The sequence below is a fragment of the Urtica dioica genome, chromosome 9 (assembly GCF_054948205.1).
Source record: "Urtica dioica subsp. dioica isolate 48M chromosome 9, U.dioica_male_clone48M_v1_H2, whole genome shotgun sequence".
Lineage (NCBI taxonomy): Eukaryota > Viridiplantae > Streptophyta > Magnoliopsida > Rosales > Urticaceae > Urtica > Urtica dioica.
This window is the reverse complement of record NC_142764.1, coordinates 20,219,518-20,234,776: the sequence shown is the minus strand read 5'-3', so window position 1 is coordinate 20,234,776 and position 15,259 is coordinate 20,219,518. Positions and strand designations below refer to the sequence as shown.

General features: G+C 36.7%; 3 protein-coding genes across 4 annotated transcripts; 2 read left to right on the top strand and 1 right to left on the bottom strand.

Moving 5' to 3' along the window:
• The first annotated feature begins 401 nt into the window (after window positions 1-401).
• Window positions 402-2,604, top strand: LOC149385640 (jasmonate ZIM domain-containing protein 1-like). Its single transcript, XM_089626580.1, has 5 exons — window positions 402-792; window positions 889-1,063; window positions 1,351-1,763; window positions 1,863-1,920; window positions 2,207-2,604. The coding sequence occupies exons 1-5, from the start codon at window positions 675-677 to the stop codon at window positions 2,325-2,327; spliced, it is 885 nt and encodes a 294-aa protein (XP_089482706.1). The 5' UTR covers window positions 402-674; the 3' UTR covers window positions 2,328-2,604.
• Window positions 2,605-7,930: 5,326 nt separating this feature from the next.
• LOC149385639 (oligouridylate-binding protein 1B-like) lies at window positions 7,931-12,990 on the top strand. Its single transcript, XM_089626037.1, has 12 exons — window positions 7,931-8,263; window positions 9,583-9,644; window positions 10,025-10,127; window positions 10,263-10,339; window positions 10,420-10,481; window positions 10,589-10,676; window positions 10,834-10,909; window positions 10,992-11,022; window positions 11,304-11,434; window positions 11,734-11,817; window positions 12,015-12,191; window positions 12,283-12,990. The coding sequence occupies exons 1-12, from the start codon at window positions 8,159-8,161 to the stop codon at window positions 12,565-12,567; spliced, it is 1,281 nt and encodes a 426-aa protein (XP_089482163.1). The 5' UTR covers window positions 7,931-8,158; the 3' UTR covers window positions 12,568-12,990.
• A 146-nt stretch (window positions 12,991-13,136) lies between these two features.
• On the bottom strand, window positions 13,137-15,045 carry FLU (Tetratricopeptide repeat (TPR)-like superfamily protein). 2 transcript variants are annotated; one of them, XM_089626035.1, is made up of 5 exons: window positions 14,895-15,045; window positions 14,449-14,555; window positions 14,032-14,197; window positions 13,606-13,926; window positions 13,137-13,525 (listed from the first exon to the last, which is right to left on the bottom strand). In XM_089626035.1, exons 1-5 carry the CDS (start codon window positions 14,995-14,997, stop codon window positions 13,323-13,325), a joined length of 900 nt encoding a protein of 299 aa, XP_089482161.1. In that variant the 5' UTR covers window positions 14,998-15,045; the 3' UTR covers window positions 13,137-13,322. The 2 variants fall into 2 exon arrangements, with proteins under 2 accessions (XP_089482161.1, XP_089482162.1); XM_089626036.1 differs by having other exon boundaries at window positions 14,449-14,546; window positions 14,895-15,032.
• Window positions 15,046-15,259: the final 214 nt, after the last annotated feature.

Here is a 15,259-nt window from a genome sequence, read left to right as displayed (position 1 = left end):
GCATCATTTACTATTTTTTACTAGGCCGTATTATATTTTATGTCTCTAGTTGATAATTATTTCACAAAATACTTTAATATGAGCAACTATAATACTATTTTTATTTTTTTATTCTTTTATTTTATTTATACATATAAAAAACTAGTGGACATTCTCATATGCAAACATCAAAGTTGAAATGGAGAACTCCACAATTGTTCTAAAATTAAAGGATTTACTTTATAGGTTTTATCTCTGCGAGGCTAAACTAACCCAGAGAGAGAGAGAGAGAGAGAGAGTAATAAACAAGTAAAAGAAAGAAGACAGAGACAGAAAGATATCTAATTTTTCTACAACGCAAATAAAACGTGCTAAAAGATAAATATATTTTTTCATATAAAAATCATGAATAAATTATTCAAAGAAAGAGGAGAAAAAGACAAAGCATAGCATTAGGTTCAGAGAACAAACGCAGAGAGAGAGAGAGAGAGAGATTAGATAAATAGTTAACCTCTTTCGTTTCTACAATTGTCCTCAACTCAACAAATCATTTTCAGAGACCCAAGCCAAAATACGATTCAACTTCCTAACTCGCCTCTCGATTTCGGAAAGCCAAAGCTAAGCAACATAGAGGAAGAACAAAGAAAGAACGAAGAAATTCCTATTTTCTGTGGGAAAAATAGTCTGAAAGTGAGATGAGTTTTGGTCGGAGAACCGGCAAAGCTCCGGACAGATCGAATTTCACTCAGGCATGTACTCTGCTGAGCCAATTCTTGAAGGAGAAGAGAAATCTCGGGAATCCAGAAGCGAAAGGTAAAGTAAAAGCGAATAGTTGGCTTTTTTATAAATTAAAAAAAAAAATTGAAAACTTGGTTTTGAAGATAGTACTTCGTTTGGTTTTTGCTACAGAAAAGTTGGAGACGATTTTGCCCTCGACGATGTCCAATAATTACCCAACGAACATGAACGGCCAAATCAGGTCTCGCTCTTCCCAGCAAAACGGCGTCGAAGCGTCGAAGTCGTCGGATTTCTTTCAAAAGATTGTCGGTTCTGGAGCTGAAGATTCTAACAAACCCGATCTCAGGTGTGTAATAAATTTTCGAAGATTTTATATATTTATTTTTCCTTCCTAAATCGAGCGATATGTGGTTAGACTTGAGCGCAAAAAAAATAAACAAAAAAATAAATAAATCCTCTTAAATCTCAACCAAGTGCTTGAAAAAAAAAAAATTAATGGATATATATCAAGCGAATTACAGAAAACACCCTGCCTTGCTCCGAGTCCAAAACAAACGACAAAGACTTGACTTGCTTTAGTTACGCGCTTAAGGGCATATAAGGAAAAAAAAACCGTAAATGTTTCTATCTCAGGACGACAAAATCAACAACACAGGCAACGAAGCAGAACGAGATTCCGGCAGCGATGACGATATTTTACTCCGGCCAGGTTTTGGTGTTCAACGATTTACCGACGGAGAAAGCCGGCGAAATCATAGCTATGGCCAGAAAAGGAAGTTTAAACGTCAATGGCGCTCTCTCAAACCCTGTTGTCGTCGAGACCATAGACTTGACCAACCCTTCCAGTCCGGAGGAGAAACCGAGAGCTGAGTCACCGGTCCACGTGGCAGTACTGAAAAATAAGCCTGAGATCGTCATCGACATCAACAAAAGAAACGACGAAGAATATTTCTGTAACCATAACAATAATGGTGTTAGTGTTACTAAGAACGAAAGCCTTCCAGAACAACGACGACGACAACCGACTGAGACTGCCAATGGATCTGGTAATTTAATTATATGAGAACTCATTGTGGTTTTTTTTTTTTTTTTTAGAAAAAATAAATTTTAGTAACGCGATTGACTGTTTATTTCTTGTTTTGCAGATCTGCCTATCGCGAGAAGAAATTCGCTCCATCGATTCCTGGAGAAGAGGAAAGACAGGTAAAAATTATAGGAATATTTTTTCTATTTGTTGTTTTTAGATAATAAAATCATGTGAATCATGTTATCAAAAGCTCAGTTCAAAAGAGAACTCGGTCGAAAAAATAATAGGATCCGATCAGAGATTTGTGAGCCGAATGAGCCACATCTCGAAGAGGTGAGATGTCACCTAAAAAAATATTACTAAACTTAAAGAAGAAAATTTATCAAATCATGAGCGTATTGATTTTTTTTTATTATTATTATGATTGCTTGGTATTTATTTATTTTGTGCTTATGTTTTCAGGGTAGGGTCTAAAGCGCCGTACCAAGTTCCGAATCGACCGGCGATTGTTCCTCCAAAGTCCGATGAAAGAAGTTCTCATGGAGGCGAATGTTCAGAGAAGCAGTTAGAGCTCAAGTTATAGAGTATGCTCTATGTACTGACTTAGCTCTTCACCACCAAGAGTATTTTGTTACATGTTTATTAGGCTATGATTTATTATTATTATTTATGGATACTTGTTCATGAAAATTTATGATATCCTATTCCTAACTACACTCAATTTATATGCCCAGATTCACTATCAAACAAGTATTTGTTAGCGTTTTATGTATTAGTCTGTAATTAGTCGTCATTGAAGTTATGACTATCTTGAATTACGACAAATGATCGTTTGTTAACGTATGAAAGTGTCTCCTATCTTCTTCTCCCATTGAATTCTTTTGGGTTTTGTTTTCCTTTCAGACCAATTATGATATGTTTTTTAATTACTCGATTTTACAGCATATCATCAATTACATTGAACATTTAAACATAAACCACAAAATCTAATCTTCAAACGTCAATATTGCGTTTCCTGTAGATTGAACTCTCGACCTCTCGCATATGCATTATGATCTTTATGTTAATTACTTTGATTTTATTTTATTTTACCTTTTAACATTTAAATTTTGGCGATTACATTTTAGAAGATTTTTAGGTCAGATAAAGTGTGTAATTGTCTTATTTATTATTTTTAGGAATAGATTACTCGCCCATAAAGGGGTTAACATAGGTTAGTATTTAAATAAATAAAAAATCGGCTAAGGGGTATCCCAAAAAAAAAAAGAAAAAAAAAAGAAGATTGTGTAAACAAAATTCAGCCAATTCTTTAAATCGTATCTAATATATTTTTTTAATTATCTTAATCTTGATAACTGCATAGCTTTCCAATTAATTAATAACTCTTCAATAACTTAATAATTTTTTTTTATCTAATTTAAGCCGTATCACTAATAAATATTTATTTAAGAAAATAAGCCTTGTTAGTACGATTAAATAATAAATACTATTAAGTGAAACTTGCATCTTAACTCACTATGTAGAATACAGACGATGTGGCTAAGAACGCATTTTAAAAGATAAAATTGGTCAATTAAATTTTGAAAAACAAATGATTGATGCATTGCAGACACGTAAGGTGGGTCCCATCTTAAATGTGGGTCCCACAATAGTGTCTGACATTGATGCATTAGCGCGCTGACAAATAGCAATACTCATTCCAAAAAGAAAAAAAAAAAAGAGGAAAGTCATGTACTATTCTTTGGTCAAAGAATAATGATGATTACGAATGTTGTGATATATCTTTCATATATGTATTCATTGCATGTTCTACAATCTAATAATATTGATGTATGGTATTATATTAAGTTCTAAGTAGACAAATAAACAAAAAATGGTAAGCTATGATTTTTATTGGGAGAAATAATTGTGGTTTCAAAACATATCAAAAATGTTGAATTTAAATATTTAAGAGATAATATTCTTTAGTATACAGTTTTCATTATATACTTGCGATATATAATTAAGTAATCAGTATATATCTATTAAATATCATAATACTTTCATAAAAACATCAATATACATTTGTTGATAAGTATACGGATTTTAAATGTGTATCGTAACACAGTTATGAGACAATATACATTTATAATTCTGTATACAAAACTCATACAATTTTTGGGTTAGAACAAAACTTATATAATCACATTTTTTTTTTCTCTCCTAGACATTCTCTTCTTATCTTAGTTTATGTAATTTTTGGGTCCAGTGTATTCAGAGTTTCAGACGCATTATTCCCACCTCGACATTCATGAATGCGTAAATATTCTACACACATGCCTATCGGTCATGGCAAGACCCCAACATTGCTCAGCAAACCAACTTTTAAAGCCATGCTCACTTTTAGAGGTGAGGATTTTACACATATTTTAAGGTTAACCCTTTTGTAGTGATTTTGGCGAGAAGTTTTCAATTAAAATTAAAAGATGATTAATCTAATAAGCTGAAGAAAAGGGTCATCTAATTCTCACCTAATCTTTTGAAAAGGGCTTAAGTTAAATATAACCAATTAACCTAAGTTAGTAGAAATCTCATTCACACTCACTTCGCATTCTTTAACACGCTTTAAGATGGTTTAAGCCATCAGCTAAGAGCCCGAAAATAATAATACAATAGTGGTGGAAATTATAAGAGCTACCTTTAAAAAATAATCGTGAATATCTCACTTTTCATTTTTATTCTGCGAATATGATATTTTATTTCAAGAATTTTTTTATTTCTTCTTGTTCTTTACAATTTTATTTGACTCATTTTTATTATTGTTTACGGTTTACATATTTATTTAACTTTTTCTAGTTGTTTATAGTTTCATTTATAATAAAGTTAAAGTCATCTGAAATTTTTAAAATGAGATATTCATAGAATCATCTGTAAATTTGATATATTCATAGAATTACCAAGGCACGTGTGCGACTGTAAAATACCAAGGCACCACGAGCAATACTTGCAACAAGTCTTGTACATATAAAAAAACATAAAAATTAAGAAAATGGCCAATTTAAACGATTTACATTGCTAAATAGCCAACGTTTGATAAATCTTAGGCAAATAGCCGTAAATAATGATATGACCTAATATATAGAGGTGGTTATTTATCTAATATTTACATCTGTAAATACATAAAAATGGCTATTTATCTACGATTTACCAAACGTTGACTATTTAACAATGTCAAACGTTTAAATTTGCTATTTTCCTAATGGACCAAAAAATAAACATAATTACACTCCAAAAATAACAACTTGAGCATATATTCTCATTGTTCGACATTAATTCAATAAAAATTTAACAATTCTCTTAGTTCATAAACTAACCAAAAGAAAAGTTTAGATTGAAAAACCCATCCCTCTTCGTTTTCTCTTCGTACAAAAATATGGATTCTCTAAAAACTCTCTCCTCTGCCTCTAGCCGTCGCCCTTGGGTTGCCGGACGTCGTAATGGTTGGCCAACGGCTAAGCTTGACCTGGGAGAGTTCGAGTTCTCTGTTGGGGTTTTGGTGGTGTAAATACTCGAATGTCTTTTTCCACAGTCAGTGGTATTCGAGTGTTTTGGTTCACACATTAAAAGAGCCATTGAGTTGCTCAAAGTTTAGTGTGCCTTGTCTTCCGTTTGTCAAAAGCTCACACGGGAAGTGCTTTCGTCCGATGCTAGGTGTGAATCGTTATGGTCTTGAGGTCTCATCCTTCAGTGTTAAAAGACGTACGATGTTTGTACCTTTGGGTTTTATGCCCTTTTTCTAATAGATTGCCTTGAGATTTTATAATAATAAAAAAAAATTAGATTGAAAAGTACTCGAATATGTTAACTGAAGATTGAAAAGTAGAAAAATGAAAAAGAGATTTGGCGATGGTAAGCAGAAGCGATGAAAATTTTTCGATAAGAAAAAAAGCAAACGCGGTAAAAAAAAAACTAAAAAAAACATACTCTATTTTTGTTTTATTCCTTCGTTGTCACTATATTTTTCTTTGGAACTTTTTTTATACTTTCCAAAGATATTTTATACCATGAGAATTTTTCAAAGAGTATATGATTCGATCCTGCTTCAGGGGTATCATATTTTCCTCTTCTAGTGAGGATAAACTCCAAAAGAAAGCATGAAAAAGAATAACAATAACTGATTTGTTCATTCACTCATTTTCATTACACTAACACAGGCTTTTATATAGTTGTTATCAGTCCGTTCCGAGCCTCCCAAAGAGCGATGATCGTTTGTCAAAAATCGATCGGCTCAGGCTCAACCAGGCCAACAAGCATTAGACCCTGGCCAAGACGGGTCAAAACTCACGTCCGGGTCACACCCAGACCAGTAGGCCGATTGCCCATTGCCCTGCGGCATGTCCCTTTGGTTTGGCAGCCCACTTAACCAATCGGTCGACTGGCGTGCTCCCTTGGTCGACCGGGCAACTCTCGTGGACGACCGGCCTCTCCTGTGGACGATTGGGCCGATCGGGCCTCTCCCATGGCCGACTGGTCATCTCCCTTTTACGACTTGGCCGACTGGCCATCTCCTATGGTTAACTGGTTCGACCGGCCTGCTCATTTGGCCGACTGGTCCGACCATCCATCTCATGTGGACGACCGGGTCGATCGGAAATCTCCCCTGGACGACCGACACGACTGGCCCTTTCTCATGGCCAACTAGCCGATTGACTATCTCCCATGGTCGACTGGTCCAATCGGCCTGCTCATTTGGCTGACTGGTCCGATCGGCCTGCTAACTTGGCCGATTAGTTTTACCGACCAGCTCACTTGGCCGATTGGTCAGACTAGACAACTTGGCCGACCTGGCCTCATCCGTGCGGCCACTTTGCGCAGATTTGAGCTCCAAACAACTCCAAGGAACACCTTCCCATGTCTATAAATATATGACGTGGCACCTATTTTCATTCTTAGATAGGTTCGGTTATCGATTTTATCCAATTTTTAGTTCGATTTTTTACATTGTTATCGTTTTTCTTTTTGCGCATGCATTTAAAAGTTGACTTTTCTTTTGTAAAAATCAAAGATGGTAACTTTGTAAATATAGATTCAATTTTCCTTATATTCCTTTCTTAATTTCTCTATATACAAAAAGCCGTAAAAGCTTTATTATAGAGTCTACCGCCACTATCCCATCCCTCGTATGGATGTTGGACGCCACTATTGACTTGTTGATCGGTGTGGCTCCAGACTCATCCTCTTTGCTCCCCCTAAAGCTATGTTGCTTTTCGTTTTTAACCGTTTTGTCTTTGACATGTATTTTATCGCCGTTTAAGGGATTACGTTGTGTGATTTATTTTGTAGGTCAGTATTGTGGCATCTCTGTTGATCCACTTATATGGGTCTGGGGTCTGGGATTATCCACTTCATGTGACTCTATCTTCAGGTGGACCTCTTTGATGGTGGATTCCTTGGTGTACCGCCGATTTACAATAATCGCGTCTTCGAGTCTCATCCCCAACGTGGTTCCATTTCTAGTGGTGCTGGAATGTCTAACCTCACCTATGCCATTTTTGGGCTTGCAACATGACAAGTATGTAGTCAAGTTAGGAGTATGAGTATCGAAAGGATGAAATCCACATGAGTGTTTTTTTTTTTACATTTGTTTGATGTTTTTTCTTTGATTGTTTTCGTTGTTGTAATGGTTGGATATCCGTTTGGTGTTTTGACATTTCAATTGTGAGCTTTTATGGTTTGAAGGTCGAATAACTTTTTTTTAGGTTTTTATTTTTGAGCTTTTAGCTGTACAAGTACGCAAAAATCTTTTCTCGAGGTACATGATCATCATGTATTTGGATTCATCTATTAAAATTTAAGATATTTTTAACTTTAATGTGTATCTTAATCTTTCGTGGTTTGAAAATTTACAAACAATATATTATAATCTCATTTTTTCTATGCTTTTTTTTAAAAATTTGTTATGATTTGAGGTATTAATTATCCTTGTGAAAAGAAATTGGGGTGTATTTGTAATTGTGACTATTCTAGTGGATATCTAATGAATAGGGGTAAAGAAAAAGTTACTTTTTGTAAAACCAAAAAGGAAAAGAAAAAAAAAACAGATGTCAAATAATCAAATTAATAGTTTTTTTATTTTATTTTTTGGTTCTGAGATGTCAAATAAATAGTAGTGAATGAAGAATCAGTCTCCGCAGCACCGTACCTTATCATCACGAGTCTCTGATCAATCAGTAAATTGCATCGTTCCTCTCTCTCTCTCTCTCTCTCTCTCTTTTTCATTTTTCATTTTTATTTATTCTTTCATTTTCCCAAACGCGCTCTTTCTCTTTCCCTGTTCGAACCCTAACCTCTGAAAGAGAGCGAAAAAAAAAAGAAAAAGAAAAAACTTCCTCTCAGAAATTTTCGATCGTCTCTCGGGAAATCGAGACCGGGGAAATGCAGCACCAGAGGCTGAAGCAGCAGCAACAACAAGCACTGATGCAACAAGCTCTGATCCAGCAACATTCTCTCTACCACCCTGGCCTCCTCGCTCCTCCTCAGGTTCGACATCCACATCCATGGCCTTCGATTTCTCTTCGCTTCCGTTTTTTTTTTTAAAATTAGGTCGTGGCTTGCGATTGTGATTTTTCTGCGGGTCTCGAGGGGGTTAGGTATTTTGCGTGTGATTGTTGTTTAGGGAGAGACTCCGTTTCGGAGTTGGGGATTTTGATCATCGAATGCTTTGATTACGATTTTTTCTGAAGGATTGTTCTAGTGGCGTGGGTGTTTGAAGGATCATCAAATGATTGTGTTAATTTTTTCCCCCTCTTTTTCGTAATTTTTTATATGTATTTATCTCGTATGGTCTCAAGACTCGGATACTGATTATTTTGCATGTGGCTGTGTTGTTTCGAAGCTTCCCAGAGCTTATTTTGCCTATTTCAAGTCCTTTAAAAGCATGATTTGGGAATTTTCTGTTTAGATATATTGGCAGATTTTTCATTTTTTTCTGCTTTCGTTTGCTTGTTACTTAGCTGCTATAGATTTCGAAGTGTCTCAGTTCCTTGTGGTATATTGGGTTACTACCAATTTATTACTCCGCTATGTGTATATATTGCTAGGATCGTAGTTTATTTATTGTGTTAACCTAAGTAACGCTAGTTCTCTGGATTTATATGACAAACAACGTTGATAGGTATTTGAAGTTGCAATGCTTATGGTATAAAATATATGTGGCTGAAAGCTACTGTTTCAGGACCATTCAGTTCCTTAGCTGGATATTAAAATATGAATTACGATAAGCTAAGGTGTTAGTCTCTTTTCTCAATATAATTGCACCACCTTAGGTCAATTTTAAGGAAAAATTCAATATTTTTCACCTTGCTATGAAAATTTTATGAGCTATGAATGTAATTTTCGCGAGATTTGCTCGTAATGTTATAGTATTTGTGATTGGTTTTATGGGATGAACTGCAAATGCAATATCATGTGGGATTAATGCTTTGTGACATCTGTGTTCATCATTTAGTACTCGCACTTTGAGAAGTCTTTCTTTTTATTGTTTGATTTCTGTATGATGTGGGTTATTTTCGATATTCTATTAAGATTTTTGACATCTTTTTTTTCCATGCCACAATTTTTTTTCCATGCCACAATTTTTTCCTGGTGTAAACAATTTTATCTAGGTGTATCATCTGCCAGTTTTCGTTTGTACGACTTCGTCTCTTTTGTTTTCAAGTGTTAAATATTCTTGTGTTTTCTTGGCTTTGTTTGTTTTGTTTTTAGGACTAAAATGATAGGATGATGGCATTGGGACATCTTAGTTTATTTTCTAGTTTTTCTTTTCTTTTTCTATTCTTTTTACATTTTTATTTTTGCAGATTGAGCCAATCCCAAGTGGAAATCTGCCTCCTGGTTTTGATCCAAGTACTTGCCGCAGTGTGTGAGTGCTTGTTTTGACTTTTTTCTTCTTCTTCTTCTTCATTTTCACCCTGTGTCTATCTTTAGTTGTATGTTTGTGCTTCCACTTCTACATATTTATTTATGCAAGTTCAGATCATGATTGTGATCGTCACCGCACCACATAATTGATTTTAGAGATTAGTACTGAAATTATTTAATTCTGTTATATTATATCCCTTTACCGTGTTATCAACGTTCATAAACTTGTTACATTTTAACCAGAAAATCCTCCATTAGTTCACTGCATTGTGCTTTTATTATTCATGGCCGAGGGAAATTCTTATGACTGAACAAATTTTTTTGTTTGTTCTCTTCTTTTTTTTTAAAACTTCTAGTTTCTTTATTTTTGAGAAATCGCAGGTATGTTGGAAACATTCACTCACAAGTAACGGAACCACTTCTTCAAGAGGTTTTTGCAAGTACTGGTGCTGTTGAAGGCTGCAAACTAATTAGAAAGGAAAAGGTAAATATTACACTTGTAGTTAAGGTTTTCAAAAATTGCCTTCCAAGGGGCAGTATCAGTGCATTTAGTAATTTGGTTTGCTCAGCAATACATTGAAGTTGTTTCCTTATCATTTCGTGGCTTTTCTTTTTGCAGTCATCCTATGGATTTGTTCACTATTTTGACCGTAGATCAGCTGCACTTGCTATATTGTCTCTCAATGGAAGGCATCTGTGAGTAAAGAAGTTGCATCCTTTATTAATTAAACTTGCATGGGTTTATGCTGACATGTCATGATGATTTATCATTGTAGGTTTGGGCAGCCCATTAAAGTGAATTGGGCATATGCAAGTGGTCAAAGGGAAGACACGTCAGGTAAATCAATATTTTATCATATCTACTGATCTGGGTGAGTCTGGAATGTGCATCGAATAAGTTTTCCACCCTGATTACTGATGAAATTTAACCGACCATCTGCGCAGGTCATTTCAACATTTTTGTTGGTGATCTCAGCCCTGAGGTTACTGATGCTACATTGTTTGCATGCTTTTCGGTTTATCCCAGTTGTTCGTAAGCCTCAGCACCATGACTCCATTTGTTTGTATATTGACTTTTTTTTGGAACATTATACCACTTATGACTACCTATTTGGTGTTCTTTGTTCCTTGAAAAGTTTCTGGTCACTTGTTTTATAATGGCCCCTAATTTTACCATATTTCTGTCTCAGAGATGCAAGAGTTATGTGGGATCAGAAAACTGGGCGATCAAGAGGGTTTGGTTTTGTTTCATTCCGCACCCAACAGGTTAATTTTCATTTTGATTTAGATTTATTCCCTCTTTTATGCTAGACTGATTCTCATTGGAGTCCTGCCATTTCTTTTTCAGGAGGCTCAAAGTGCAATCAATGACTTGACTGGTGAGAACAATTCTATCAGTATGCTTATTCTTTAATATGCTTAGGAACTATATATAATTTTTTTCTTACTATGGTTATAACCTTGTAGTATCATTCCATTATAAAAAATAGAGTAGTTTAATTTGAAAATTTTCAAGTATATGAATAAGATACACTTGCCTGGATGTAAGTTTTTTATTCATACCTTCTTTTAACTTTAAACCTTTCTGATTATAGTTATATCATGTTTGTTACCTACCTTTCTGAGCACGTTCTTGTGCTTCTTTGAATTCGTTCTCCAGGCAAGTGGCTTGGGAGTAGACAGATACGTTGTAACTGGGCGACTAAGGGTGCGGTTTCGAACGAGGACAAACAGAGCACTGACGGGAAAAGTGTGGTAGAGTTAACAAATGGTTCAGGCGAGTCAATTGCTGTTTAGAATTTGAATTCGGAAAAATGAATCGTCCCAGCACCTTAATAACTTTCACATCATAGAAGATACATATATATATATATATATATATATATATATATATATATATATATATATATATATATATATATATATACCATTATTTTTCTGGATGCACGCTGAGATTTCTGTTGCTGTAATAAATGAATGGTCATCCCCCATTAAGCTTTAATATTATAATTTGGCTAGCTACGCTGAGAACTCGTTTTTGCTGTGAGAAAAATGAAAAACTCATGGTTTTATTCCTGGATTCTTCAGAGGATGGTAAAGAGACAACAAACAGCGAGGCCCCTGAGAACAACCCCCAGTATACTACTGTGTATGTTGGCAATCTTGCTCCAGAGGCAAGTGACTTGTTTAATCCATATACCCCAGAACTTATTCATCATTATTCTTTTCCATTGCCTTGTAAAGCTTGTTGCAGTGTTTGTGCTCTATGTTTTACCCGAACTCCAAACTGGCTTAAGCAATACCGAAGGAAGGAACAAAACATCTAAGATGTATAAATAAAACTGACAATCACACTCCTTGTTCCATCCAGGTCACCCAACTTGATCTGCACCGCCACTTTCACGCACTCGGTGCCGGCGTCCTGGAGGAGGTCCGTGTTCAGCGCGACAAGGGTTTCGGCTTCGTGAGGTACAACACTCACTCCGAGGCAGCAATGGCCATCCAGCTGGGAAACACCCAGTCGCTCCTTTGCGGACGACAAATCAAGGTGGGTATCGCTATATTCCTATTTTTTTTTCTTTCCGAATTCGAAGAGATATGTGAAGTGATGATGATCGAATAAAAAATAATAACAACAGTGCTCGTGGGGAAGCAAGCCGACTCCGGCGGGCACGGCGTCGAACCCGCTGCCTCCTCCGGTGGCGGGGTCGATCCCGGGGCTGACGGCCAACGAGCTGTTGGCGTACGAGAGGCAGATAGCGATGAGCAAGATGGGAGGGATGGGAGTGACACTGATGCACCCGCAGGCTCAGCATCATCCCATGAAGCAGGCCGGAATGGGCGGCGCCGGAGCCAGCCAGGCCATCTACGACGGCGGCTTCCAGAACGTCGCCGCCGCTCAACAGCTCATGTACTACCAGTAATGCCATTATAATTATTATTATAATATTAGTTACTAAATATTTATATATCTATCGCTGTATCCCCTACTACTACATATGCAGGCTTTCTCCGAGTTCTAAACCTCTTGGAAGCTTTTTTTTTAATTTATTTTTTCTTCTGGTTTTTTTTTTTTTTTTGGGAGGGGTGTCATTTGTCAGTCAGTCACCCTCTGTTCCCTTGTGATTTTATTTTCCCTGTGGATTTGTTTGTTATCTTGTATGGTTTTGTGGGGTTTTTTTTTCTTTATCCCGAGTGGTTACGGTATTCAGAGGGAGTTGGCTATTATACTTTTTTTTTTAAACTAGTATGAACATTGTTTCATGGTTTTAGTGAGTTTTCCTTTCTTTTTCTTTTTGTGCGACCTTCGGAATTATGGTTTCTTAAGTTGTAAACTTTTTTTTTTTTTTTTTTTTAAATATCTTCTTTGGTTTCTTGATTAGGGAATTTTGTTAAAGTTACGGTTGGGTTCTAATAAAATTGGTATTTATTCATTGGCCGTTCTACTAGCATTTCGATTGATATTTCTCCAAGTCTATTTTTCCATGGCACCTTTACTTACAAACCGAAATCTAATACAGTACTTATTCCGGGTACAGGTCTGGGTAGTGCCAGTAATTTAAGCAAATTACAATCAAAACTTGAAACAAATCCGCTGGTCAAATGTCGATATGTTTCATCAACCTCTATTACATATACTCTTAAGCCTTTTTTTTGGGGAGTCGCAAGGCAAGCGATATCAATCCTTTTCCAATCTCGCAATGTACTCGTCATAAAATTTCCCTGCGCGTTCAAGATCACCAAGCTCGGTGTAGCAATCAGCAATAGCTCCATAGGCTTCTGGGCTACCCGAATCCTCGTTCTCTCTCTTTGAGATATCCAGAACCATGGAGTGGTACTTAATTGCTTCTCGGTACTTTCCCTGTCGTTGCAGCGACGCTCCTGCAACATTCGAAACAAAGTCAGAGACACCAAAACACCCAAAAAAAAAAAAAAAAACACAGGATAACAAGCAGCCAAACCCAAGCCTCTTGCGGCCTTCTTTTCCTTGGTCGGGTCATTCGATTTCTGGGCAAGCTCCAAAGCAGCCTGAAACTCCAAGAAGGCTTTATCCGGCTCTTGGTTCCTCAAGAAATTCTTGCCGGTCTTGAGATGAGAAATCAACTCCTGCTTCTCCGAGTCGACGATTATCTCATCCTCTGATATTCTGGCGCCGGTGGGCGCGTAGCTCAGCCTCGGCGCGTATGACTCGATCTTCGCTTGCCTTCTTAGAGCCGTATTTATCTGCCGAAGCTGTTCGTTCAGCTTCGCCAGCTCTTGTTTCCTCTGCCGGGCCACCAATCCTATTTTTTTCACACACACACACACACACACGTGATTTTAAGACCTCGTTTGACGAGGTTACCATACAAGAAGGGATTTATTTTACTCGGGTTTCTTATCACAACCTCCAACGGTGGCCCCTATAAGGGCAACGCCAAGAAGAATAGGCATGTTGGGCATGGCATTATTATCTGCTACGCACGTCTCCGCTAATGCCTTGAAAGGAACCAAGGCTAGCATCACAGCATTGCCGACACACATTGCCATCGATCGCTCCATCGTTGATTTTTCCTGCAAACCCAAAATTGTGTCAATAACAAACTGTTGGGAGGCCTCAATTCACACAGTTTTCTTCGAAAAACTTATCACTGGGCTCGGTTAGTGGATCGATCAATGATTTATGTGCATGAGAATCGGGATCGTTATTCTATCTCAATTCTATGTCCATCCAATTATATTACTATAACAAAAAAAGCAACAAAAACTACTATGTCTATAACTCTGTATAGCCAACTAAAGAAATATCTTTTTGGGAGACTCACCATCGTACCTGACAATTTGAGCTTTTGCAATACACCATGGACAGTGTCTTTGGATGATGACACAACGAGTTTTTTTGTTCTGGTAGAGTGACAAGTAGCTAATTTCCCTGATTCAAACAAACAAACAAACAGGAAAAAAAAATTAGAACATGAACCGATTTGCACATAAAGCATCTACATTTTGACAAGTCAGTGAAGCTACAAGAAATTTGAGCAAACATATCATAAACTGAATTTATGTACAAACATGCATTCCTGTGAATCAAAACCATGCAATACAACGAGTCCTGTAATGAAGCCCCATCAAGGACTAGCAACAACATAGGGCTCGAAAGCGTCGCAACATGGATAGTAAAGAGTGAGAGTGACTTATAGAGAAATGGCAAAAAGTGTAAATTTTTATATTTTTCGGCGAGGAAAGGTCGAGTGCGGAGAGGTATACTGACCGGAAGGATAGGGTCTCACGGAGAGAGGATCCAACGGCGGAGATCGTCGGGATTTGACGAGGGACTGAGTGGGAGAGCAAGAGCAACGGACTATCACCGCCATGCCTTTGAAATTACATGGATGTTTTTTCTTGCCTGGCTTCTCAATGATATCTATCTCTTTGCTTTTGTTTGCAATTCTTCCCTTGTTTTGGTTATAATTACGTAATGTGCCACACAGAGAATAGAGTCAACGAGCCCAATTGTTCGAAATTCGAAGCCCAAATTGGTCCCACATGCCACAACTATTCCAGAGTTATACAAAACCGAATCGAAGATCGGATAAAACAAATAATTGAACCGATCCGAAACCAAATTCATTGTCA